General features: G+C 38.0%; 2 protein-coding genes across 2 annotated transcripts in view; one reads left to right on the forward strand and one right to left on the reverse strand.

The window, feature by feature from the left end:
* Nucleotides 1-7,252, reverse strand: part of LOC136039507 (uncharacterized) — a 29,812-nt gene extending 22,560 nt beyond the window's left edge. Inside the window, exon 1 of the mRNA XM_065723296.1 lies at nt 7,109-7,252. Coding sequence (XP_065579368.1) covers nt 7,109-7,220 — 112 coding nt within the window. The 5' untranslated portion in view covers nt 7,221-7,252. The remainder of the gene's footprint in view (nt 1-7,108) is intronic.
* Nucleotides 7,253-7,426: 174 nt separating this feature from the next.
* Nucleotides 7,427-26,507, forward strand: part of LOC136039508 (dnaJ homolog subfamily C member 1-like) — a 48,854-nt gene continuing 29,773 nt past the window's right edge. The window contains exons 1-2 of the mRNA XM_065723297.1: nt 7,427-7,605; nt 23,251-23,571. Of these exons, the coding sequence (XP_065579369.1) occupies nt 7,480-7,605; nt 23,251-23,571 (447 nt within the window). The 5' untranslated portion in view covers nt 7,427-7,479. The remainder of the gene's footprint in view (nt 7,606-23,250; nt 23,572-26,507) is intronic.

A 26,507-nucleotide genomic window follows, 5' to 3' on the forward strand; every position in this document is an offset into this window, starting at 1 on the left:
TCTTTGTCAAACCTAGAACTGCTCTTCTCAGCTTCTCAATATAAGAATGGATACAGACTAATAATTAATGTTATTAATACTCTTGCTTCAAGAGGCATAAAAACATGCCTTCAGTATGTTCCAAGCCACTCAGGTATAACAGGTAATCATCAGGCTGATGAAATTGCACAAAAAAATTCCCTAAAGATTCACTAGCCAAGTGGGAGACCAATCCCCATTACAGACATATATTGTTGGAAATTATCAGAGGTACAGTTAAATATGAATAAACCAAATCTGTCTCCCTTCCACAACAAGCATCTATTTGAAATATACCATAGAATCTGTTCAGGCTCGAATGGGCTAAATTTTCAAGCGTTTTTGTATCAATTCTCGAATTCAAGGGGCTCAATTCCCTCAACCCTTCTTGGCAAACATTACAATATAAAAAAAGAAACAAATGACCATTGCCTATTTGAATGTAATTAATTTTAAAACTTTTTCCACAAGGGAAGTTTTTCAAAGAAAAGTAAAGAATTCTTCAGCTTTGTCCCCTAAAAAGAGACTTTACCCCACCTAAAGTCCCATTTCCTGTTGTGTCAGAAGTGAAGATACTTGGTGTCATTTTCTCCATAGACTTTTCTTTTGCTGCACATGCTGACAGTGTAATTAGGAAAGGTAATGCTTCCCTTCAAACACTGTCCAAAATGTGTTGCTTTGGTTACGATGTCAAAAATCTCCTCTGTGCATATCTTTGTTATGTGCAACCAATCTTGGAGTATGCCTGTCCTGTGTGGGGCCCTTCAGTACTACACACTACTCACCTGATGTACAACCTAGAGTCAGTGCAAAAAAGGGCAGTTAGGATTATCCTGGGCTCTAGAGATATTCCTTTCCAAGAAGCACTCATGATAATAAACATTCAATGCCTAGAACAAAGATTGTGTGATCTCATCATGAGATTTGGAAAAGCATTGCTTTTAGACCCAGCTATCAAGACATCTTACCTTGAGACAGCCCGCCTGACAGCAGAACCGGATAGAAGTCCAAACTGATTCCTATACACGCATGGACAAACCAATACTATAATTCATCTGTGCCTTTTTATAGGTCTATGTTTAACAGCACATAATTTTTGTTTTTAATGTTTTTGCAACTGTAAATTAGCCAAGAGCTACAAAAGTAGTTTATTAAACTGCTCTCTGATTCTCTCTCTCTCTCTCTTTCTACCTCACTCTATGCCCCTTTAGCTACTACGGTGCTTCTCATTCAAATTAAGCAGCCCTTTGTGTTTCTGCTGTTGCCTTTGAAGAATTATTAAAAAAGTCAAACTTTAGTGTAAAGAGTGAGGTACTGAGGAGGGGGAACCCCCTTACATACATAATAATTTCTGTTTGTTTTAACTTTTAATGTTGCTCTTTAGTTTCAAGTTTAGTTTGCTCAAAAAAACTTGTTTTATTGTTTTTATTGTAATGTTTTTTTTTCTTATTTAATTTCTGATCTTTTTTTAAATAATGTTGGGAAAATTGGCTCTTCTTCCATGGAAAATTACCTTTTCCCACAAAATTCCTTCCATGGATATTTCCTCCCACTAAGAGGTACTTTATAGTACTATAAAGATAAGTTTGTACAAAAAACTGATCTGATTCTGTTGAGGCTTGAATTATACAGGCTTATTTGAAAGAAAATAAATTTCAGCTGGGGAGGGAGGGGGCAAAATGGGGCCTGGGGAAAAACCAAGGTCTGGGAGGAGGAGTTGCCCCCCCCCCAGCCCAATAGCAAATTAGAATCTTGAAATAAAGGAACATTCAGGAAATAATTATCTCAAGAGAAGAATTTAGAAAAGGGGAGAATAGTTTAGAGCATGAATTGCCTAAAGGGAAGAGTTGTGTAATGGGAAAAACGTTTTGAACCCCCTTTCCAATCTTGAAATTTCCAAAATTCTAGTTAACTACTTTTACATACATCTAAAGCGCTTAGAGGTAGAAAAACTAAAAGTTCAGCATCAAATTAAAAAGATATATTATAGACCATTAGAATCAACTTTAGAGGACATATAATGTCAGAGAACAAAGTTTTTGAATTTCCCCTTCTCCCCCAACTCAAAAATTTCCTAAATTCTAGTTTAGATTTTTTTGAACTTTTCTAAAGCACTGAGAGATAGGCCATTAAAAACATCAGAATCAATTTTAGAGGACATATAATGTCAGGGAAAGATGTTTTTGACTTTCCCCTTCTCCCCCAACTCAAAACTTTCCAAAATTCTAGTTTAGATACTTCTTGAACTTTCCTAAGGCGCTGAGAGATAGACCATGAAAAACACCAGAAACAATTTTAGAGGACAAATTATGTCATAGGAAGATGTTTTTGACTTTCCCCTCTCCCCCAACTCAAAAATTTATAATATTCTAGTTTAGATGCTTTTTAAACTTTTGTAAAGCACAGAGAAATGGACCATTAAAAACACCAGAACCAACTTTACAGGACAAATTATATCATTGGAAGAGGTTTTTGATTTTCCTCTTCTCCCCCAACTCAAAAACTTCTAAAATTCTAGTTTAGAAACTTTTTTAATTTTTCTAAGGTGCTGTGAGATAGAATGGAAATACATCAGAATTGACATTAGAAGACAAATTATGCAATGGGAAGATGTTTTTGACTTCTATCCTCTCCTCCAACTCAAAAATTTCAAAAGTTCTAGTTTAAGCACTTCTTATTGTGGTTTCAGTAGTAGCTGTGACCTAGTAAAGAGCAAGCCACAGCTCATAGTAACCACAAGTAAAAAAATACATTTTGAAAAAAAACTGCCCAGTGAAAAACATTGCCATTTGACACTGATTCAGGAATGGTGACTATTATTTCAGTGTATCTTAAAGTAAAAATATGTTGCAAAAAAAAATTTATGGTTATTTTGAAAAAGAGCCTGAAACTCCTAAAAAATGGTGTCAGATCAACATAAAAATTGCACCATTGGAATCAGTATGGCCAAAAACCTTGCATAGGGTAATTAGAGTCCCCAACCTTGAACAACAAGGAAAATCATTTTTTTTGGCATGGGTAGCCCTGATATACTGCCCTTTGTAAGTGACCAAAAGGATTGGAGGGTAGATAACCCCCTCTCCAAAGGTGTCCAATCAAAATTTTGACTTCACCAAAAATTTGACTAGTCATTTTTTTTAGCATAGTTGAAAAGTCCAATAACTATACTTTTGGTGATGAGATGACCTGCCACAGTCCCTGAGAAAGAGTTTTCCATGGGAAGGAAACAGGAGAAATTTTAGAAGAGGGATTCAAATTCAACTGGAAGTAAGGATTAACATTAAAACTTAAAACAAACGGAAATTATTTTTATTAGAGGGGGGCTATCCTTTCCATAATAAAAATAAAATAGTCCATGGCAGTATGATTTATATGATTTATTTTGAAAGCATTTTATAAGACTCATGTTCTTCCATGCTGAGTGGCAAACTTGTAGCTACATGAAGTCACACTCACCCTCTTCCACAGTGTCAAGCATGGTACCTTTCTTCCATGAATGCCATATATCACTTGTTGCAAACAATTTTTGAAGGTGGGCAAACTCTCACTTCACAGTTTAACCTTGGGAAAAAATTGAACTTGGCAGACGCTGTTAGGGTTTTATGCCTTCTATATGATTTTTTATTAAAAATGGGCAAAAATTAATTTAAAAAACAAAGTTTTCTGAGGGAAGTAAAGAACAACGTTGGAACTTAAAATAAACATGTAGAAGCCTCACAACAAGAAACTATTGGGTTTTCAAATATTTGAAGACATAATATTTTTGGCCTGATAATTATGGAAAAGCTGCCACTATATTTTCTTGAGATTATATTTAAGAATACCTTATGACTGAGGAAGATAAATTATGTCATGGGAAGGTGTTTTAGAATTACCACCCCTCCTCCAGCCCAAATAATTGGCCATGCTGATTCCAATGATGCGATTTTTAATTTGACCTGACAGCATTTTTGAGTAGTTTTAGCCTCTTTTTCAAAAATCACCATAAATTTGTTTTTGCAATAAATTTTTACTTTTAAGACAAACTGAAATAATAGTTACCATTCCTGAATCAGTGTTAGATGGCAATTTTTCCAAAATGCATTTCTAAATTTTGGTTACTATGGGCTGTGGTTTGCTCTTTACTAGGTCACAGCTACTATTGGAACCATAATAAGAAGTGTTCAAACTAGAACTTTAGAAATTTTTGAGCTAGAGGAGCTTCTATAGCAACCATGATAAAAAGAGTTTAAACTAGAATTTTAGAAGTTTTTGACTTGAGGGAGAAGGAGCAATTCAAAAATATCTTCTCATATTATAATTTATCCTCTAAAGTCAACTCTGATGTTATCACTGGTACAACTCTCAGTGCTTTTAGAAATATTTAAAAAGCATCTAAACTAGAATTTTTGTGTTGGGGGAGAAGAGGGAAGTCAAAACATTTTCCCATGACATAATTTGTTGTCTAAAGTTGATTCTGATGTTTTTACTGGTCTATCTCTCAGCACTTTAGAAATGTTTAAAAAGTATCTAAATTAGACTTTTAGAAATTTTTAAGTTGGGGAGAGGGGAGGAGTCAAAAACATCTTCCCATGACATAATTTGTCCTCTAAACTCAATTCTGAGATTCCACCAGTCCATCTCTCTGCACTGTAGAAAAATTAAAAAAGTATCAAAACTAGAATTTTAGAGATTTTTGAGTAGGGGGAGAAACAGGAAGTCAAAAACATCTTCCCATGATATAATTTGTCCTCTAAAACCAATTCTGATGTTCTACTGGTCTAATTTAGAAAAAATTAAAAAAGTATCTAAAATAGAATTTTAGAAATTCTTGAGTTGGAGGAGAGACATGATGTCAAAACATCTTCCGATGACATATTTTGTCCTCTAAAGTCAATTCTGATGTTCTACTGGTATATCCAGTTCCAAAAATTCTCTCAGCACTTTAGATTTTTGAGTTGGGGGAGTAGGGGGAAGTCAAAAACATCTTTCCATGACATAACTTGTCCTCTAAAGTTAGTTCTGTTGTTTTTTATGGTCTATCTCTCATTGCTTTAAAAAATTAAAAGTATCTAAATGTTGTTAACATACAACAACATCATGTCTCCAAATCAGCATGGTTTCCAAAATGACCATTCTACAGACACAAACCTAATACAGTCATACAATGAAGACACCTGTGGACATGATTTTGTTGGATCAAGCAAAAGCATTTGACTAAGTCACACACCTAAGCCTGAAAAGAAAGCTTCAAGCTTGTTGCATCCACTTGGACATCATTGAATGGATTGTAGACTTCCTGGGAGAACAAACCCAAAGAGTTGCTGTTATTAATGATAAAGGAGTATGTGTACTATCATCACCTATACCTGTTCTTAGTGGGGTTCCCCAAGGAACTGTGCTTGGGCCATCACTTTTCAACATATATATCAATGATGCTCCTGAAATACTCTAAAACCTTCTTACACTTTATGCAGATGATTCTAAGCTCATTGGGGCAGCATCATCTTGGGTGGAGGCTGCCTCAATCTAAACCAATCTTGACAAGCTGGATGACTGGGCTAGACAATGGCTACTTGAATTTAATTCAAGTAAATGTAAAGTTTTACATTTTGGCAATAAAAATCAAAGACATATTTACACCATGCAAAATCAAATAACTGGTCAAAGAGAACCCCTGGTTGCAGTTACAGAGGAAAGAGACTTGGGTGTCATAGTTGACTGCCAGTTAAAGTTTTGAAATCATACTGAAAAGATTATAGCTAGTGAAAACCATGCTTTATGGACAATTAAATGAACATTCACAACTAGCTCTCCACAAACAATCACCAAGCTAAACAAAAGTCTTGTCAGACCAAGGCTAGAAACTGGCATGTCAATTGTATCTCCCATCTATAAAGTGGACAAGCACATGATAGAGAAAGTACAGAGGAGAGCAACAAAGATAGTAGACAGGTGCCAACATCTTCCTTACCCAATGAGACTGGAAACTCTGAACTTATGCAGTATGAATTACTGAAGAAAAAGGGGTGACATGATTAACACTTTCAAATTGATTCACAACAATCCAATTCAGGGTCTCTTCTTCATCAATTCATCAAAGCGGACAAGGGGCCATTCTAAGAAGCTCATAAAGGTCAACGCTCAGAGGAGGGAATGCCATCACTTCCTAACCAGCTGGGTAGTAGACCAGTGGAACTCCCTGAGCAATCATACTGTATCCAGTAAGACCATCAAAGAATTCAAAGTCTCCCTTGACAAGGAGTGGAGCAATAAGGAATGGAGGCTGGAATGGGACACCTTGGAGTCTCAGACCAGAACATAAACCCTAGTCAATAAAACCAACTCAATATTCAAAACAATTCCAAATTGATCCACATAGCAATTTTTGAAGAAATGCTGAGCAATGCTACAGAATGGAAAATCCTTCAATTGCTCCAAGTTGTAATTTAAGGTGAATTTTAGAAATTTTTGAGTTGGAGGAGTAGGAGAGAGTCAAAAACATCTTTTGATGATGTGATCTATCTTCTAGAGTTGATTCTAATGTTTATACTGGTCTATCTCTCAGCAATTAAGAAATATTAAAAAAGTAGACTATCTAAACTAGAATTTTAGAAATTTTTGAGTTGGGAGAGAAGGAAGAAGTCAAAAATATCTACCAATGACATAATTTGTCCTCTAGTAATAAGAAAATGATAGTAATAGGCCTAGTAGCTTGATAGTATTCCCCAAGGTGTAGCCTATTTCAGCCCTGTATTAATTCCTGAAAGATTCATTTAATATACTTAGAAAGACAACAAGAAAGTCTTCAACTAGGATTTTACCAAATTTTGGGATCTTACAGAAGACATTCCCAACAAGATATGTTTTGGGCTTTAAAACCATCCCTGAAAGTTTCAGAAACCTAACATGCCCTAACTCAATAGTTTCCTATATACTTTTAAAACTCATCATTCAGAATTTCACCTTCAGATAAAGATGGTTAATTGATTACCTCGGTTTTTCTAACAAATTAGCAAATAAAATATCTGTCTTTTGAGGTATAATCATATATTAAAACACCTTCCTGGACTTCTTAATTGGTACGAAATTAGAGAAAAAGAAAATTTACGCTTTGGCCTTTCGGAAACCATGCGTCGGTTATATTTGAGCACACAGAGACTCTGGTATTCATCAATAAACTTTTGAAGTTTATCTAATTTGCTGGGTGCCACGGATTGCATTTTTGAAATTTTGAATCCCTCAAAAAGCGAATTCATTTGTCAAATAGTGTTTTGCCAAAAGTGAATAACAGAACTTTACTGTTCTGTTAGCTAGGAAGTTACATATTAACTTAATTTGAAAGAGATAAATCTAACCTATTTTTTTTCTCTAAGCGTCTAATTTTACCTTTTTTGTCAATAGATCAATATAGCTTTCAAGGATTTGAACATTACGTTTGACTGTACACATATTTAAACATTTAAAACGCGGCTTTTTGAAATGAGAAATTTACTACTATTCATAAGTTTTGGGCTCTGTGTGGCATGGGAATCATTCGAACTTGAAATATTTGATGTTGTTGAAGAAGTTAACAGGAATTTTTATGAGTTTTTAGACGTTGCCCCTGTAAGTAGGCTAGTATCAGCTCACCTAGGCCTAGTTGAGTTAAAACTTCCTTATAAAGAGTTTTCTTTTGGTGATTCTCCTTGAATAGGTAAACTTTATGGTAAATATATCTTGGTCATATTATTGAATTACTAATAAAGTGAACATACCACTCAATGCCTTTTTTTATGCTCTTTATGATTATAATAGGCCTAGGGTATTGCAAATTCAAGTTTAAGCACTTTTAGACCTAACTAGCCTATAAATAATTTTGGAACTGAGAAAGTATAGTTTTATCAGCTATTTTTGAGTAGGCTTGTCGTAACCCAGAGAAGCCAACAGTTAAAGCTTGACTTTGCCTATTAAGAGTCTTTAGGCCTACTTCTTTCGTTTCACCATTTACATAGCCTATAGGCTAAAGAGTCATAGCCTAGGCCTAAGGTATAATTTTTCAGATATAGGCTAATTTTAAGAATATGGAAAATTCAGAAAATATTGTTCTTGAGTGGCTAAGATCATTATCACTCTGCCATTATGGCCCTTCTTTTATTGATAATGGCTATGATGATCTTGAAATTTGTAAGAAAATTGGTGAACAAGATCTAGAAAAAGTGATGATGGTGATGCAATATGGCAACACCAGCTGTTTTTTGCTCTGTGAATAATAGTGAATTGTGGTGGACATAGAACACTAACCAAAGAACAAAATTGGCAAATATACTAAACCAAAACTGTAGAACCAGAAAAAAGAACTTTTCCTGTGTAATATGGACCAGTGTTAGACTTCCAGAACCGCGGTTGTGAATAAAAGTGCTGCCACCTACGAGTACGAACTAATTACAGACTTTTCGAGAAAGAACCACAGATGGCATCGCAGTCATCTAAGTGGAAGAAAGACAGTCCGATTAAAGGCCAAGACAAATGCTCAGCGTGCGCGGTAGCATTAGACCCTAACTCATCTGCCCTTGAATGTGATTCTTGTGAAAATTGGCTATGTATAAAGTGTTTGGAGATGCCCCTGGCTGAGTACAATCTTTTCACAAAGATGACAAGGCGAATTGGTTGCCAGTGGGTATGCCCAGTGTGCAAACTCAGGGCACCGCAGTCGTCCAATCAAAGTAACATTGGTAACCAAGTAAAAACCCTCCTTTCCGAGTTTGAAGATCGAATCACAAAAAAGTTTGATGATTTGTTCAACTTATTTAAGGACAGTATCACAAAAGAAATAAGCGAGGCAGTAAACCCACTCAGTGATCGGATCTCCAACATTGAAAGAGACATGGCATCTAAGTGTTCTGTTGCTGATGTCGATAGCAGAATTTCTAAACTAGTCGCGGAGGGAAAAGTTGGTAGTGACCTAGAGGACCAAGTCCTAAAAGTGATGAGGCAGGATAGGGACAGACAACGCAGGAAACTGAACCTCATTGCTTACGGTGTCTCACCTACAGACGATGATACAAACTTTGTGATCCAGCACCTAGCCTCAGATTATAGTCTCCCCGGCGTCAAAATTCTGAACCTGAAAAGACTCGGTGCAAACAACCCACCCACCCAGCAAGTCCCAGACCGCCCTCCCCCAATTCTTTTTAGTGTTACAGACATTGCCACCAAGGTAAAGATCTTGAAAAAATCCGTCGAGCTGAAAGCAGACATACAGTTCCACAGCGATGAGTCCCAAGAGGACAGAGCTAAACATAAGAGCGCTACAGAGGAACTTAAAAGACGGATTGCAAACGGTGAGACTGACCTCGGAGTACGGAACGGCAAAGTCGTTTCAAAAAACGGTCAGCAAGCTCCACCCCCAGCATTGGGGGCGATGGAGCACTAGATGCACAGCCAGACGAAAGACATGTAAATAGTAGTTTAGTGTCATTTAACAGTGTATTATATAGTAGTTCCATATCAGCTCAAGAACATTCATCGGAATGCAGTTTTGAAACTGCCAAATCTGACACTAGCTGCGTTCTTTCTGTTGAATCGGAATACAACTCGCCAGATTCTTATTCAACTGACGCAGCATCTAGCGAAGCAGACGAAAGTCCGTCATCCAACGATGACGTGCTAGTTCCAGCGGGCTCAGGAAGAAGAAGAAGCAGACAGAAACAAGTGATGAAAGTGTTGTCAACAAACATTGACTCCTTGCCAAACAAGCTGAATGAGCTAAAAGTGTTGCTGGCTCACGAAGATATAGACGTTGTGTGCTTAAGTGAAATTTGCCCAAAAAACTCTCAAAATAGACTGGAGGATAGCCATATTCAGATACCAGGATACACAGTCATTTCGAATCTGGACAGACCCAATGTGAGGAGAGGAGTTGCCATATACATCAAGTCAGCCTTGAAGGTAAATAACATTGACCTTTTCACAAGTGCCAATTATTTTTGGGTAGAGTCTGTCCTGGTTGAATTGACAGTAGGGTCTGAAAAGTTTAGAATTGGCGTGATTTACCGTAGCCCTTCCTCCCCCAGCTCCGAAGAATCATTTCAGTATGTGGCAAATATTATAAATGAAATGACAATATGTAACCCCAAAAATGTCATCATCGCAGGAGACTTTAACATGCCGGACACCAGGTGGGTCGATGGTTTAGGCTTTACTCTTCAAAACAACTATACCAATCCAACTCTTGAAGCCTTTGCTGATAACCTGCTGGTCCAGACAGTTGAGTTCCCTACCAGACATAGAGATCATCAAACTCCATCTCTCCTTGATCTCGTTCTGTCAAACAACCCTGAAAAAATTATGTCAACAGCAAACTTACCCCCCCTTGGAGCAAGCGACCATCTTTGTATCCTGAGTGCAATAATCTTGAATCAGATACCAACCAACAAAATCAAACGAACGTTTGTTGATTACAAGAAAATACGCCAGGACCTACAAGAGATTGAATGGGAAAACTCCTTGCAACAAGACACTGAAGCATCCTGGGAGCTTTTCAAGGACATACTACTGAGTCTTGAGTTGAAGCATACAAAAACTTACTTCTCAGAACGTCCCAGAACCCTTCCGTATATGTCACCACAGCTAAAAAAAGTCATTAATAAGAAAAAGAAAGCTTGGAAAAGGTATAAAAATTGTGAGAGTGCAGCCCATCTAGAGCAGTACAAAAAGGCCAGGAACAAACTGAGAAATGCGACCAGAAAAGCAACCATAAGATATGAGGAGTCGATAGCACTAGAGGCAAAAACCAATCCAAAAAAGTTTTGGAGATATGTCACTTCAAACAACCCAAGCCGCAGGTCGATCCATCATTTTACCTCCAGCGATGGAACCAAAATAACCGACCCATTGGTAATGGCAGATACCCTCAATCAATGCTTCTCGTCAAATTTCTCTAAAGACCCTGGATGCCCCCCACCGGATATGCCAACCACCCACATCAAACACCCTATGCCACCGATCCAGTTCACAGCTTGTGATACTTACAAGCGCCTAAAAACTTTGGACCCATCCAAGGCAAAGGGACCCGATGGCATCCATCCTAGGTTGCTGAAGGAGACCGCAGCTGAAATAGCGGAACCCCTGACAAGAATATTCCAGATGTCAATAGCTTCCAAAACTATTCCCTCTGACTGGAAAACAGCAAATGTCATGCCAGTTTTCAAAAAAGGACAGAAAGATAAACCACAGAATTACAGACCCATCAGCCTGACTTCTGTCCCATCAAAAGTCATGGAAGGCGTCTTAAATGATGCAATCGTTGCACATCTGGAAACTAACAGCCTGTTATACGATGGACAACATGGTTTCAGGAAGGGTCGCTCTGTGGAGACAAACCTAATTCAATCATATGACATAATCACCAAGATGATTGAGGAAGGCCTTCCAGTTGACGTACTCTTGCTGGACCAAGCCAAAGCTTTCGAGAAGGTAGTACACTCGTACCTGGAAAGGAAACTAGAGTTCTATCAACTCCACCAAGATGTAAGGGAATGGATTATCCAGTTTCTCAAGGATAGAATACAGAGGGTGATGATGTATGATGAGGAGGGGAATCAAATCATGTCAAACCCAACTCCAGTGCTCAGCGGAGTTCCGCAAGGAACTAAACTGGGACCTACCCTCTTCAACATGTTCATCAATGACTCAGCCCAGTCAGTGCAAAATGACCTTAAACTGTTTGCAGACGACTCGAAATTGTTTGGCCCAGTCGCAAACAACCAACAGTGCGCAGCTCTGCAGGCAGATCTGCACACCCTCAACAACTGGTCCTCTTCCTGGTCCCTCGAGTTTAATGCTGAAAAGTGCAAAGTCCTACATCTTGGCCCTAAGAACCCAGGAATGACATATACAATGACAGATCGTACTGGGAAGCTCATAACTTTGGAAACTGTCACCAAAGAAAGAGACCTTGGGGTCATTGTTGATGACAAAATGAAATTCCATAGTCACAGCAAATACCTAGCTGCAAAAGGCAACAGGTCCCTTGGTCTCATCAGACGTAGTATCACCAGTAGATCTCCCAGGACAATCAGGAAGCTATATACAGGACTGGTCAGACCGCAACTTGAGTACGGAGTCTCTCTTGCTGTTCCCCACTATGTCGTGGACAAGAAGATCCTTGAGAGCGTTCAGCGGAGGGCTACAAAACTACCAACCAAATGTAAGAACCTCTCGTACCCTGAACGCCTCAAGAAACTCAAGCTCCCAACCCTGACGTACAGGAGGAAAGGCGGAGATGCAATCCTGACCCACAAGCTGCTGGAGAATGGTGTCACACCAGGGCTTTTTAATAAGTCGCTCTCTAGCCACACCCGGGGCCACACCAAGAAGCTCCAGCAACAAAGAAGCTCACGGAGAGAACGTTCCAACTTCTTCTCAACTCGTGCTGTTCCACTGTGGAATTCCCTTAGTGAAGAAACAGTTCAGTCCAAAACTGTTGACAACTTCAAAAAAGCAATTGACCGAGACTGGGCAGCGATGGAGTGGAAACTACACTGGGAGGCCAGTGGATCTACTCAACGGAACTAGACAACGCACTTCCACCTCCATCACTCAACCGGCGAATCTACAGGATGTTCACCCAACCTTATTCGCCGGCCAGTGCGATTTAAGGTAATTTAAGGTAATTTATTTTGTCAAAAACAACTAAGAAAATAGCACTGACAAATTGTAGTGTTATATTGTCAAAAACATCCAATAAATCATACTTTAATTTAAAATTTGTCATTTCTAAGAGCTCAAACAGTGCTTAAATTTGAATTTGCAATAGAAGTGATTCTTATATTCATAAAAAGCATAAAAAAGGCATTGAGTGGTATGTTCACTTTATTGGTAAGTCAATAATATGAACAGTGATATATTTACCAACTCTAGGTATTGGTAAAATTCTAGTTGATTGACTTCTTGCTATCTCAGAAAGGGGCTAGGCTAAGAAAATGAAACTTGCAGGGATGGGTCTACAGGCTAAAGTATGTCCTAGGAAGGTATCTTGAAGTGCCTACCTCCACTCCTTCTCCCTCTAGAGGGCCCTCACCTTTGAAGACCTTCAAAATATGTGTGTTATAAAAGCAAAACATTGCAAAATAGATCTTCTGCTTGAATGAAGTACAACAAAATTGTTTTCAGCTTCACAACTTTGCTCAATTCCAATTTATAAGGTTTTAAAGATATACAAATACATTTCCTAAATTAAAAAAAAAAATACATTGATATGGCTCAGAATTCTACTCAAATAACAGGAATTGCATTTTCAGAACTAAAGGCAGAGAAAAAGCAACTGGTAATGAAAATTAAGGTAAAATGTTATTTTGTCAAAATTTCAATAGGTATAGACCTGTCATATAGGCAAATTTCAGGGCTCTCTAGAGAGAGAAGGATTGAAGGTGGTTACTTTAAAATACCTTTCCAGGATATACTTTAGCCTGTAGACCCATCCCTGAAAGTTTCATTTTCCTAACCTAACCTTAATTACCTTAATTTGCACTTTGGAGCAAATTAGTTGTGAGAACTGTGATGCTCCATAGTTGATTATGGCAAAAAAATCTGGTTGCTGTGCTAAGGTCAAGCAACAAACCATAGGGACTAGAGAGATGCAATTCAAGCCCACTTGGTAACAGTGATCACATGGTAGGTATGGTTCAAGGACCATTCTCCAGTGATTTAGAGTTGGCACCACTGCACAACAGCAACTTTGGATAGAGTGTGTGAGATGGTTGGGTATGACAAGCTGCATCATCCTCCAAGCTAACTCTCTATTGTCTTCCATGACTGTTATGGTAGTGAGGGCTGGGAGGAGTTTTCCCACTGGAATCTCCATGGTTTGGCCCTCATTCCTTGTTGAGCCTCTTTTTGAATTCCTCAGGCGAGGTTGCAGGGACTGTCTCTTGGCTCAGTTGGTTCCAATTGTTCACCACTTGCTGGCTGAAAAAATCTAGTCAGACTTTGCTGTTAACGCTTGATTTGAACAGCTTTTTGGAAAGTCCCTGTGTTTGCTTTTGGTGGGGAGAGAAAGTGAACAGCTTCTGATCTGCTTACTGGAGGTACCCATAGGTGAGCAGCATGTCATTATGCCTATGCTGAAAAAGGAGTGTTGGGAGGTTAACAGATTGTAATCTTCTGCAGTAGGGCTGACTGCATAAACTGTCAATGCATTTGGTGGCTCTCCTCTGGACACCCTCAACAAGCTGGATATCTCTCTTGTAAAAAGGACCAGCAAGACATGTTCTGAAATCTAGGATTGGCCTGACCAGAGCTTTATATAATTTCAGAAAAACTGTGGAGGATTGACTACTGACAGTTCTTTTCAGGAGTCCCAAATATGCATTTGCTTTCGAAACTGCTTTGGCGGTGTGCTTGTGGAATTTTAAGCTGTCATCCAACAGGACTCCCAGGTCTCTACCACTACTAGAAGTAGGAATCAAGACTGTCAATGACGTTTTGCTGTTGTACATAGTGTACTGGTGCTGCAGATTGCCATGGCTGAAATGAAGAGTGATGCACTTTGAGATGTTGAAGGACAGAAGCCATTTATCTGCCCATGGTTGAATTTGGTTGAGATCGGCTTGTAGGCTAATGTTGTCTGTGTTACCAAATAGCTTGGAGTCGTCAGTGTAAAGAGTCAAATGGTTTTTTGTTTCAGCTACCAGGTCATTGATATAGATGATGAATAAGGTCAGTCCAAGGACAGTTCCTGGAGGGACACTGCTCAGAACTTGGCAAGGTGTTGAATAGATCTTTTCTCTGTCTGTGGTAAAGAGCCAAACCTTTTGCATTCTGCCACCAAGGAAGTCCATTAGCCAGTTGATTAGTTTTTTTTATCAATGCCCATGGCTGTAAGTTTGGAGTGCAAACAACTATGGGGGACTTTGTTGAAGGCTTTGGCAATGTCTAGTAGAATTAGGTCAACAGGAAATCCTCTGTCAAGAAGCTGAGTAATTAGTTCATAAGTTTTGAGTAGGTTGGTTTTGACTGACTTCTCAGGAAGAACCCCTTTCTGAGATAGCAAGAAGCCACTCAGCTAGTATTTTACCCCAACTTTACATTCCTAATATATTGCATAACTAAACTCTCAAATTAGGGTAACATGTGAAGAGAACAGATGATAAGCTATTATCAGATCCTCAGCAGAAGATATTAAAAAAAATAGGCCTATTGTAGTTTATCATGAAAGGGTAGGAAAGCTCTAAAAGTCTTTCCATTCATTGAGCAATTTGAAGGCAATTAGAGATCCCAAGTAAAAGTTCTCAAAGATTTATGACTGACCATATCCACAGGACTTGCAGGCAATTGGTTAACTGAGATTGTTCATGTTATATGAGCTTTGCCTACTGGGAAAGCTTCCTGGAATTCCAATGGAGATAACCAAGATTTTTGAGTTGACTCATGATGGACAGTGTGCACTGGACTTGTATGCTAAATAGGGTAGCCTACTCAAGTCCTAAGCTCATATTTCAAAACCTTCCTTATTTTGAAGATTTATAAAATTGAGAAAATTTATATAATAGTGGTTCCTCAGAAGAGGCAGACAAGAAACAAAAGAGGTATTTATAGCTAAATTATGTTATGTACTAGACTATTTTATTGTTAAAGTCATATTTGTGACAATTGAATTTCAGCTCCCCCCTTCTGTTGATCTAGGCTATATACAAAACAAGAGTAGTGCACAGTTAGGCCTACTCAGAAAGAGACACCTAAATCATGAATTCCCATAAACAATATTCAGATTATCCAGCACAACATAGATGAGCTACAAGTTTGGACCCAAGACTGGCTTCTCTGATTTAATGTAGGAAAGTGTTGTGTATTACACCTTGGACCCAATAACCCAATGGCAAACTACATGATCTACAACCCCACCACAAAGTAAGAGAGCAACTAGAGAACAGAGCAGAATTAAGGGATCTTGGTGTCATTATGGATAATAAACTTAAATTTCACAGCAATGTCCAGCATGTTGTTTCCTGTGCAAGCTACAGTCTTGGACTACTAAAACAAACCATCAACAGCAGACAGGCATCTATATTTATAAAACTATATAAGGCTCTTGTCAGACCCCATCTCGATTTTAGCATGTGTCTTGCTGGCCCTTCTTATTGACAAGATGCAAGGCTCATTGAAAACGTACAGAGACAAGCAACAAAATGCATACAAAGTCTAGCATCAACCTCATATGAGGACCACTTGAGGCACCTCAAACTACCAACTCTGGTTTACTGAAGTCAGCAATCTTTGGTGGCAATCTCAGTACCAGCCACCACAACACAAGAGGACACTCCAAGAAGCTACCAAAGTCAAGCTCCAAATCTAAAACTTGCCAAACATTCTTTTTGAGAAGAGCCATAAACCATTGGAATCAACTGAAAGATTCAACTGTCAGTGCTCCCTCCATCCAGTCCTTCAAAAACCAACTTGACAAAGAGTAGAAGAAGAAGCAGTGGAGATTTGACTGGCAGTCATCAACCCAAGATCACTACAGGTCTGGAAGACCTTAAAGCTCTCAGATGGATTAAGGTGATTAAGGTGATTAAGGTAAGGTGATATTGTCCAGCCAAATGAGGATTACTGGTCTGTGATGATAAGAAACCATTCACTCTTTGTTTTCCATAGTTTGATAGATTAACTTTTGTCTGCAGAAATCTTAAAGGAGAGACTATGGAAGCATAGGCAGCTGATATGCATTGTTTGATGACTTCTGCTAGGAGATGACAAGTATGAGAAATGGTATTTCTAATGGGAATACCAAGATAAACAATTTGGTCAGACAGACAGATTTTCAAGTACAATTTCATGAGGAAGTGGCCTTTTCAGTTAAAAAGCACAACATTGAACTTTGCAGTGTAAAATTCAAGAAAAGATTTCAAATAATCTGCTTGCAGTTTTTGTAAAATTTCAGTAATTTTGTCCAAAGTTCAGCTAATGTTAACAATGTCATCAGCATAAGTGACTAAGGAGATATTAAGGCCAGAGAGAATGCAAGGCATCTCACACTGGTCCTGAGCTTTGAGGACATAATTATTGAAATAACAAAGTGAGGCAATTCCACCTTGTCTTGCTCCTCTCTTACCTGGTATAGTCCTTTCCTGTGGCATTGCCATTTTGTCTTGCTTAAAAGGGATTTTAAGATGGTCTCACAAAACCCTTGTACAATTTGTTCATAACTTTTTGGACATCTTTGGGGAAATGGTGGGTGTGTGATGGGGGGCTGGTTGCTTTCAAATCACTTTTAATTCTTAAAAAGGGCTCTAAAATTTCAAATTTGTAATCAAATGAGCCCCATCTGAAATTTATACAACCACCCATTCCATAAAAACCTTATATGCCCCCAGGGCATGACTTTCAACCTTATCCCCAAGGCACTGGGAGGTTATATCAACCCTAAAGGAATTGTTGTATGTTCTTTGGACTATTTTGAGAAAATTTGCTATCTTACAATTTTAATCAGATTTGTTTGGTGAAGAGGTTAAGTTGGGGGGGGGGGGTAGCTACCCTATTTTACTTTTGACTCTTAAAAGGGAACTAGAGCTTCCAGGTTTCAACCAAATGATTCTCCTCTAAAGTTTATACAACCATTCCTTCCATAAAAACCTTAAACACCCCAAGGGCATAACTTACAACCTTTGCTCCAAGGCTGTGGTGGTCTTTGTCAACCACAAGATGTTGTTATATGATATGTAGACTATTTTGAATACAATAGCCATCTTACAATTTCTAGTAGATGCATTTTGGGGCAATACAATATGTGTGTGGGGGGGGTGTAGCTGTCCTCCAATGCACTTTGACTTGTAGAAAGGGCACTAAAGCTTCTGATTACCAATCCAATAAGCCACTTCTGAAGTTTATATGACCACACTTTCTGCAAAAACCTTTTATGCCCACAGGGCATAACTTGCAACCCTTGCCCCATAGGGGGGGGGATGATTTATCATCCTCAACAACATAATTTCCAAACCTTTCAACTATGTTGAAGAAAATGGCTATCTCAAAATTCTGATTGGAAGTGTTGTAGGAAATGATTGGTGTGGGGGGGGGGGTGGCATTTGCCCTATGATCACTTTTGACTAATAAAAAAGGCACTAGTCCTCTCAATTTCCAATTAAATTAGCCCTTTTTGAGTTTTTTGAGTACTGCACTTCCTCAACCTGCTTTAATAAAGAACAATTTATTGCTATTTCACTTGGAAGATTAGGAGATATGCTAGTCCAATTAAATAGAATATAATTACTCTTTGCCATGGTAATGCTAAGTAAGCTAGTGCCTACAAACTCACTAAACCCTTTTTTGTGGTTTTGGTGCAAGGAGTGGTTGTATTAACTTTGGAGGAGGCTCAACGATTGGAAATTGAAGCTTCTAGTTCCTTGTTTAAGAGTCAAAGGTGATCAAAGTGCAGCCAGCCCCCAGGGCAAGGGCTGTGAGCTATGCAAGTTGCTTTGTGTTACCTGTACACTTGGATTTACTGATTTATTGGGTAACTTTGATTTACAAGGCAAGGGCTATAAGCTATGCAAGTCACTCATTGTTACTTTGATATTTTGTCTACTTTGATGCTTTCTTTACTTTGATACTTCGTTAGTTTGATACTAGTTTTGGTACTTTGATAAAACTTAGATGTTGAAAAAAAATTGATATTGAAATAGGGAATTCTGCAAAACTTGAAACGTTGGCTATCAAAAACGAACAGAAATTAATTAAGAGAAAACTCTCCAAAAAACGAAGTTTTTCAAAGAAGAGTAAAGGCCATATTAAGCTTAAGCTCAGCAGGAATAAAAACCTAAAATAAGATCAGCTGAAAACACAAAATGACCAGAAATTACTGACTTACTTGACTTAAGTCCCATCCATCCTTGAAGGTTGTTTGGGGTCTCTTCATTCACTATGTTATTGATTTGGCGTCTATATAAGCATCTATTTTCAGTTAGGTCTAGAAGTTGCGGCAGGTTGAGTGTAGAGAAATTGTCTTTCCGTCTCTTTGGGGGCCAATCTCTGTGGTGAGAACAATGCACGCTACCATAAAAGACTATTTTCGGAAGATGGGAATTTTCCATATGCTGGCTAACCACCTAAGTTGTTGGAGTTTTATTTTGTCTTGTATGGTGTGTTTGATCTTGGTGTCTAGTTATGGTGTGTTGGTGTGATCTTGTTTGAGTATGTTGGGTTAGGCTTTCTAACAGCCTAGTATTAGAGATCCTGTCCGGGTACGTAATGCCCACAATACGGCCAAGTGACTTTGTGTTGATTGTGGCTAGGCGACGTTGGTTATCTGTTTTGAGCGTCCATGATTCACAAGCGTAAATGGCAGTGGGGATAATCAGTGTGCTGAAGAGTCTTGTTTTTATCAGTTTTGACAAATTCTTGTTCCTCCAGATCGGCATCAAGGCTTTAAAGCTAGAGTTGGCAAGCACCAGGCGCCTCCTAATGTCTTTCAAGTGGTTATTATTGGACGTTATAAGGCTGCCAATGTAGGTGAAATCTTTAACCCATTCTATGTTGTCATCACCGAGCTGGAGGCCTAAGCTTTCTTGGTTTTCCGGCTTTCGTGAATAAGAGCATGGCTTTCATCTTTGAGGAACTGAGGGTCATTGCAAAGCGGATGGTGGTTAACTGAATGTTGTCTGCCTGGGACTGAAGATCCCCAAGGTTCTCATTTATTTGGTCTTTGTCGTCTGTATAAGCTAATTTATCAATCAATATTCCCCTGATGAGGACACCTGACGATTTGTCAAGGAGTGATAGGACAGTGGTAATGAACAGGTTAAACAGTTCCAGTGAAAGCAAGCAATCATGTACTACACTAGTCGATGTTTCAAAGCTATCGGAAAGGCCCTCTCCCGTCAAGACGTGGCTTCTGAACTTCGAGTAGATATCTCTGATCAATGATACTAAGTTTTACGGTATACCAAGATGGAGAAGAATGTGCCTCATACCTCTCAATATGACGTCGAAAGTCTGCTTAAAGTCAATGAAAAGGTGGAAAATACTACGTCCAAGTTCAAGATATTTTTCCATCATCTGATGGACCGTACATATATGATCAATCGTTGACCTGTTTGAGCAGAAATCGGCTTAATATTCTGGAATTACAGTTGAAGATATAATTTTTATACGCTCCAGCGCTACTCTAATGAGTATTTTAGTGGCATGGCTTGTAAGGCTTATAGGCCAGTAGTTATCACAGATTGCTTTCGATCCTTTCTTATGGAATGGAACTATCATGGCTTCACGTCATGAAGAGGGGAAGTGACCTTCTTCCCAAGCAGCAGTAGTAATTTTTAGGTATAAGTCGACAAGGGGATTGCAATTTAATTTTAGTAACTCCAATTGGATTCCATCTGGACCTGCAGCTTTGTTTGTCCTTAAACCCTTGGTAACCGATTCTATCTCGGAATGAAGTGGGGATGGGTTTGGGTCTGCGGTGATTACAGGGAGGCTGTTAATCACAGATGGGTCTGGGAGGAATGTTAAATTTAATTTACTCTCAAAGTTTTCTTTCTATCTGGTTCGGATACCCTCTGTATTTTGTATCTGGTTACCACCTTCATTGAGTAGGGCAGAGGCTTTCAGTCCCTTTTGTTGATTAGTTCCTGCACTCGCCTGTACATGTAGTGAGTGTCATCTTTCTTGAATGCTATTTTGCATTGCTTACATTGCTCCCTTATATAGCAGCAATGAGCACGACGAGTGGCTTTCTCTACCACACTTTTCAATCGTTTGTACATATGCCGACTTTCTCTATCTAGTTTGTTAGTGTGGTTGCTTTTTTCTTGGCATAATGAGATTATCTCATCCGGGATCCAAGGTTTTTGGTCCACCTTTTGGACTCTCAGGGTCAACTGGACGACATCGCATATAACCTGTGAGCCACTCTTTGCAAGATTATCGATGTCGTCCTTTGATAGAGTTAGCGGGTATGTAGAGAGGAGTTCAGAAATTATCTCGGAAAGCGTAGTGGTGCATTTTTGTTGGATAGTTTGGTGTTCTAGGAAGTCTACTCTGAATTCGGGGGGGCTTTTTGGAGAGTTGTGCTGCCACTTTTATACGTAGTTTAAATGAAGTCAGTAACAAGCGAGTGGTCGCTATCGAAGTCGTCACCAGCCAAAGTGACTGTGTTTGTGATGGAAGATTTCCAGCGTGCAGATACGAAGACATAATCTATTATATTCTGATTCCTTCCATCTGGTTAGGTCCTGGTTGTTTTACGTCAGGCTCCGTGTTGGAGAATGTTTTGCTGAAAACAAGATCACTATCTTGGCAAAATTTGATTAGGTTAGATTGATTAGCTCACCTCTTTTGTTCAGTTGGCCATGGCCAATTTACCCATAACATCCTCATTGTTAGATGGGTCGTCACCAGCAATGGTGATGAAGTCCTTGATGACAAACGCTATATCTTTTTTTTTGTGGCATGGAGTCTACTAGACACTGAAGCTGGTGGTAGACATTTTTAGATTCTTTATCATCTCTACTAGAATCAGGTGGTGGATGATTGTGAGATTCACTGGTAAGCCTCTCATGTGGATCATGACCAGATGTTCAGAGATGGGTGTTGCCACGATTAGTGATCTTCCAATCTTACTGGAGAGTAGTAAGCCAACTCCACGCTGGTTTTTCCCATCAGGACATCCTGACAGTGTAAGGGTTGCAACATCAATTATTTCTTCGTTGGTGACTGGGAGGTGGGTTTTGTATAGGCCGACAACGTCCCAGTTGTAACGGTTTATCTCTAAGGAGGAGTTCTTTTTTTCCTTGTTTTACAAGTGTTCTTATGTTGAGGGTACCAATGGGTAAAGTTGATTTAGGTGATATAATGGCCTCCAAGGGTGAAGTTGTCAAATTTGAGGCATTCGCGGGATTTGCGGTTGTCGTATTTGCGGTTGCAGTTGATCTACCACGTCCAAATATGGACCCGGTAGATCTAAACCCACGGCCATCGTCAGTTTCCCCATACGCGGTAGCACTGGCTCTCACATTCATTTGTTTGCTCATAATCATCATAAAAGTAAAAAGGGGTGTTTCTTGGCTGACGTAAGGACAGCGGTAAGCCACTCCCTTCTGTCCTTAGCAGGGGCTGATTATATCTCCTACTGATAATGTGCCCTTATGGCGTCTGCATCACCAGCAATTTACCCATTGCTGGGGGAGTGGGTTATGACTGGGGAGACGTGTCCACACGCCGGTAGGCCCGGCCCAGTGCCCGTTAGAGGGGCCATCCTCCTTCTCCACCTGTATTTATGTCAGAAATTACTAGTAGAGAATAAATAAAACCAAAACAACAGAAATTAATAAACATTCATAGCAAACAAACATACAACAGGTACTAATACAGGTGAATGAATAAATCTTAAAACGAGTAAAACCTAAATTGAATGTGCAAATCAAGCTTAAAATGAACGAAAATCACTACAAACAAGAGTTTGGCTACTGCCCCTTCCCTAACTGTTAGACTATTGCTTCATTGACGCTTTACTGAAAACTATGTTTTTTGAACAGTCTTGAAAAGAACTAATAAAATTTAGCTGAATATGATATATAATAGTATTAAATGCTGAAAGCTCATCAGTTCAAGATTTTATTTCACCGTAATTTTAATTCTATTTTCAATATTGTGATAAGTACAACGTGATATAATTCGTTTTGAGTAAGCTCCAATTACGTTGTAGGCCTTAGAGTTTTATAGTTAGGGAAGTGAGCAGTTGCTAAACTCTTGTTTTTAGGGAAAACTGTATGTATTTTGAACAGTCTTGGAAAGAACTAATGAAATTTAAGGGCATATTTGATATGTAATAATATCAATTACTGAAAACTCATCAGTTCAAGATTTTGTTTCACTATAGTTTTCATTTATTTTCAATGTTGAAATAAGCAAAAAAGAAAATTTATTCTCAGATCTTTGAATTAAAATCGACTTGGTGGAAGTGATAAAAAAAACACTTTTGATCTATGGTAAATTAAATTCATGTACATCATTGATATCGTTATATATCTAATATTGAGTTTAGTTTTATTAATTCTTTCCAATACTGTTCAAGACAGCTATAGTTACACTTGCATTTTTTTTTCAAGAATAATTTTGTTCCTTATTTTTTTATGCTCATCATAAACTTTGTAAATGTAATTGAAAACTACATAAAGTATAAACTGCTTCCAAGTAAAACTACTTTTTTCAGCTTTATCAGCTGGTCAAAGAAGACTTATTGGACACCCTAGGTAAACTTTACCTTTTTTTTTTCAGGATGCCTCATCAGCTGATATAAAGAAAGCTTATCGAAAGCTTTCACTTCAGCTGCATCCGGACAAAAATGACAAACCTGATGCCGAAGCTCAGTTTAGAAACCTTGTGGCCATTTATGAAATCCTCAAAGATGAAAAGAAGAGACTTCGTTATGATAGAGTATTAGTAGAAGGTCTGCCAAATTGGAGGAATCCCTTATACTACTATAGGCGCTACCGAAAAATGGGAGGAATTGAAACCTCAATATGGCTTATAGTTTTGACAAGCATTATCCAGTTTGCTGTTTCCTGGACTGCATATTGGGAGAAAAAGTTTGAAATTGTAAGTTAATCCAAAAGTATTAATTTTTTTTACCTCTTTCCCAGGACACGGTGCTGCAATATACAAAAATACAGATAAACACTATAACCTTCATTATCTTCTTCTTATATTTGGGACTATCAAACCAGTATTTCCCCTTTATCTTCTGTTCTGGATTATGAGCGTTTTAGTTTTATGAATTTCAATTTCTGATGGCTAGAAACTATTTTGCCTTCTTCTTATTTCTCTAGTCATGTTGCGGTGCAACATGAAAGCCTTTCTTATAAAGGCTCCAAGAAAGCCTTTCTTATTCATAAATTAAAAACAAAGAGAGGGAAAAAATATCTTAAGATGAAGAAAACAAATGGGACTTCTGCCGGTAGAAGAAAAATACAAGCTAAAACGACGCGGATATTTCAATTGTATAAAACAGGCGTCTTCAACGCTACAAGTAGATGAATAAAAAAGAAAAAATCTAAAATAATCTATAAAACCTAAAATTAAATGAAATCTAAAACTAAAATAAACCAATATCTATATACATACAATTAATACTGCTGTGATTGAGAATTACAGAAGTTATTTAGAGTTACTTCAGTAGTGAAACTAAAGCGACTAGATAAAATAAAAGAAAATTAATATGAAATTAATTATTTTGATCCACCACGAGGTTTTAGATGACTGTTGAAGGAGCCAACTGAGAAACTTTTAGGGATAACGTCCCCAGGAACATTGTTTCAGATCGAAGTGCAACATCGAAGGAAGCTGTTCTTCAAGAACTCTGTTATCAATGTACCAACCTAAGGATAATTTGTCCAAGCTGTGTGCCTTCTTGTCTGTCTTGACGGTGGAACAATGGGGGGCATAATGCTAGAAAGCTGTATAGAAGGTGGTGAATTTAACTACTTGTAGAAAACAGTCATTGACACTATATCAAACCTTTCACTAACAGAGTAGAGAGAGCAATAGGGAATGTGTGAACTAGCCCTATTAGCCCTATTCTGGTGCCCTAATAGCCCTATTCTCTATTAACACTATTCTGGTGTGATGTCAACAACGTTTGTGGAGCACCAGCATACAGCAGGCATCCATAATTGGTAATAAATAATTCATTTATAACCAACTTTTATGCAGACCAAGTGGAGTAAATTACACTAAAAAGGAAGAAAAGACAAATACACAGAAACATAGATAACTTAAACCTTAATCACAGACAAAAACACACGGTGACAGAGCTTTATGGTGACCCCCCCCAGCCCCTAAGTAGTCCACTATCTTTTAACTCTGATTAGAAATAATTATAATCTTCGCAATACAAAAAATCATATTCAAGTTCCATTTACTCCTTGTATAAGGGGTAGCAGTGTTTTAACGCCACCGAAGTTTTCCGCCTCCTTCTAATTCAGGTATGTCAGAATAGACAAAGATATAGAGATAAGAACAGACATAGACATAGAAATAGACATAGACTAACCTAACCTGTCTATGCTGACCCAACTAATGCTCTTGATGATGCAAGATTTCCTGGGTGGCTTGGTTTGGGCCTAGGGACCCAAAGGCATGTCTTGTTAAATTAGCATTAAGCAACTCAAATGGCTGGGTAATGCCGGTAGCATCATGCTTCTCAATAATACGTGTATTATGATGTGTTATCCATTCACCATTTTGTTTGTATACATTCTGTCTTCTTATCTATTCTGTTTTCTATTTTTATTCTTTTCTGTTCTTTTTCTGCCTTTTATTCTTATCTGTCTTATCTATTTTTTTCTATCTTTTATTCTATCTATCTTATCTATTCTGTTTTCTATTTTTATTCTTTTTCTGTCTTTTATTCTTATCTATTCTTTTTTCTATCTTTATTCTATCTAACTTATCTATTCTTTTTTCTGTCTTTTATCCTATCCATCTTATCTATTCTTTTTTCTATTTCCATTCTTATAATAATAATAATAGTTTATTTATAACCCACTTTTATAAAAAAAAATAAGCGGAGTATATTACACTAAAATGGAAGAAAAATCAAATCGCCGTTTACGCCTAGGGACACAAAGGCATGTCTTGTTAAATTAGCACTAAGCAATTCAAACAATTGGATAATGTCGGTAGCACCATACTTCTCAATAATACGTGTATTACCATATGGAATGTGAAGGTACAGTAAAAATTTGCAATATCTAAAATAAGCAATATGGATTTGACGCAAATCATTCTTATTTAATAACGAATAAATTACTCTTAAAACCAGGGTGAATGGTCACATTATCTGAAATACATTTCACCTAAAGCTCGGCATAAAAATTTTCCAAGGTTAGGTACAATTTTCACATATCCAGTCTTCAACCTTTCTTTAATATCCCTCAGAACCTGAAGCCGTAAAAAAGGGAGTTCAGAACAAATAGTAGTCCCTAACCATCGTAAACTTGCACCATTGCGAATTACTGAGGATGCAAGCTAAAATTGGGAACAATCTGGGCGGTAGAAGTTCTTAAAATAATCTAGTTACAAGCCTAGAGAGATGTTGAGAAACTATTTCTTCTCTAGACTTTTAAGCGTTTGATTTAACATTTCCAGTTCTGCACTATTCGAAAGAGTTTAATCCCCCATGCTCTTGAGGGTAGATGTTAGCTTGTGAGACTGAAAGCAGATAAGTAGCCTAAGTTGTTCTGTTTTATGCTGTGCTGACAGCTTGTGTAGCTGTTTTGTGACTTGTGTAGCTGTTTTGTGACTTGTGTAGCTGTTTTGGTTGTACTGCATAATCTACAGGACTAGAGATAGGAAAAATCTATGGAGCTGGGGATGATTTGAAGATCGATAATAGATTAGAATTAGTTTTGTCATCTCACTAGAAAACATTACCAAACTCGTCTCTGTTGTCCTAATTGTTAATATAGTTTGAAAAAAAAATACACCAGTTTCTAAGGAGCGATTGTGGCTTACTACTCTTGATAAAACAAAAC

Source organism: Artemia franciscana, chromosome 19 (assembly GCF_032884065.1).
Source record: "Artemia franciscana chromosome 19, ASM3288406v1, whole genome shotgun sequence".
NCBI lineage: Eukaryota > Metazoa > Arthropoda > Branchiopoda > Anostraca > Artemiidae > Artemia > Artemia franciscana.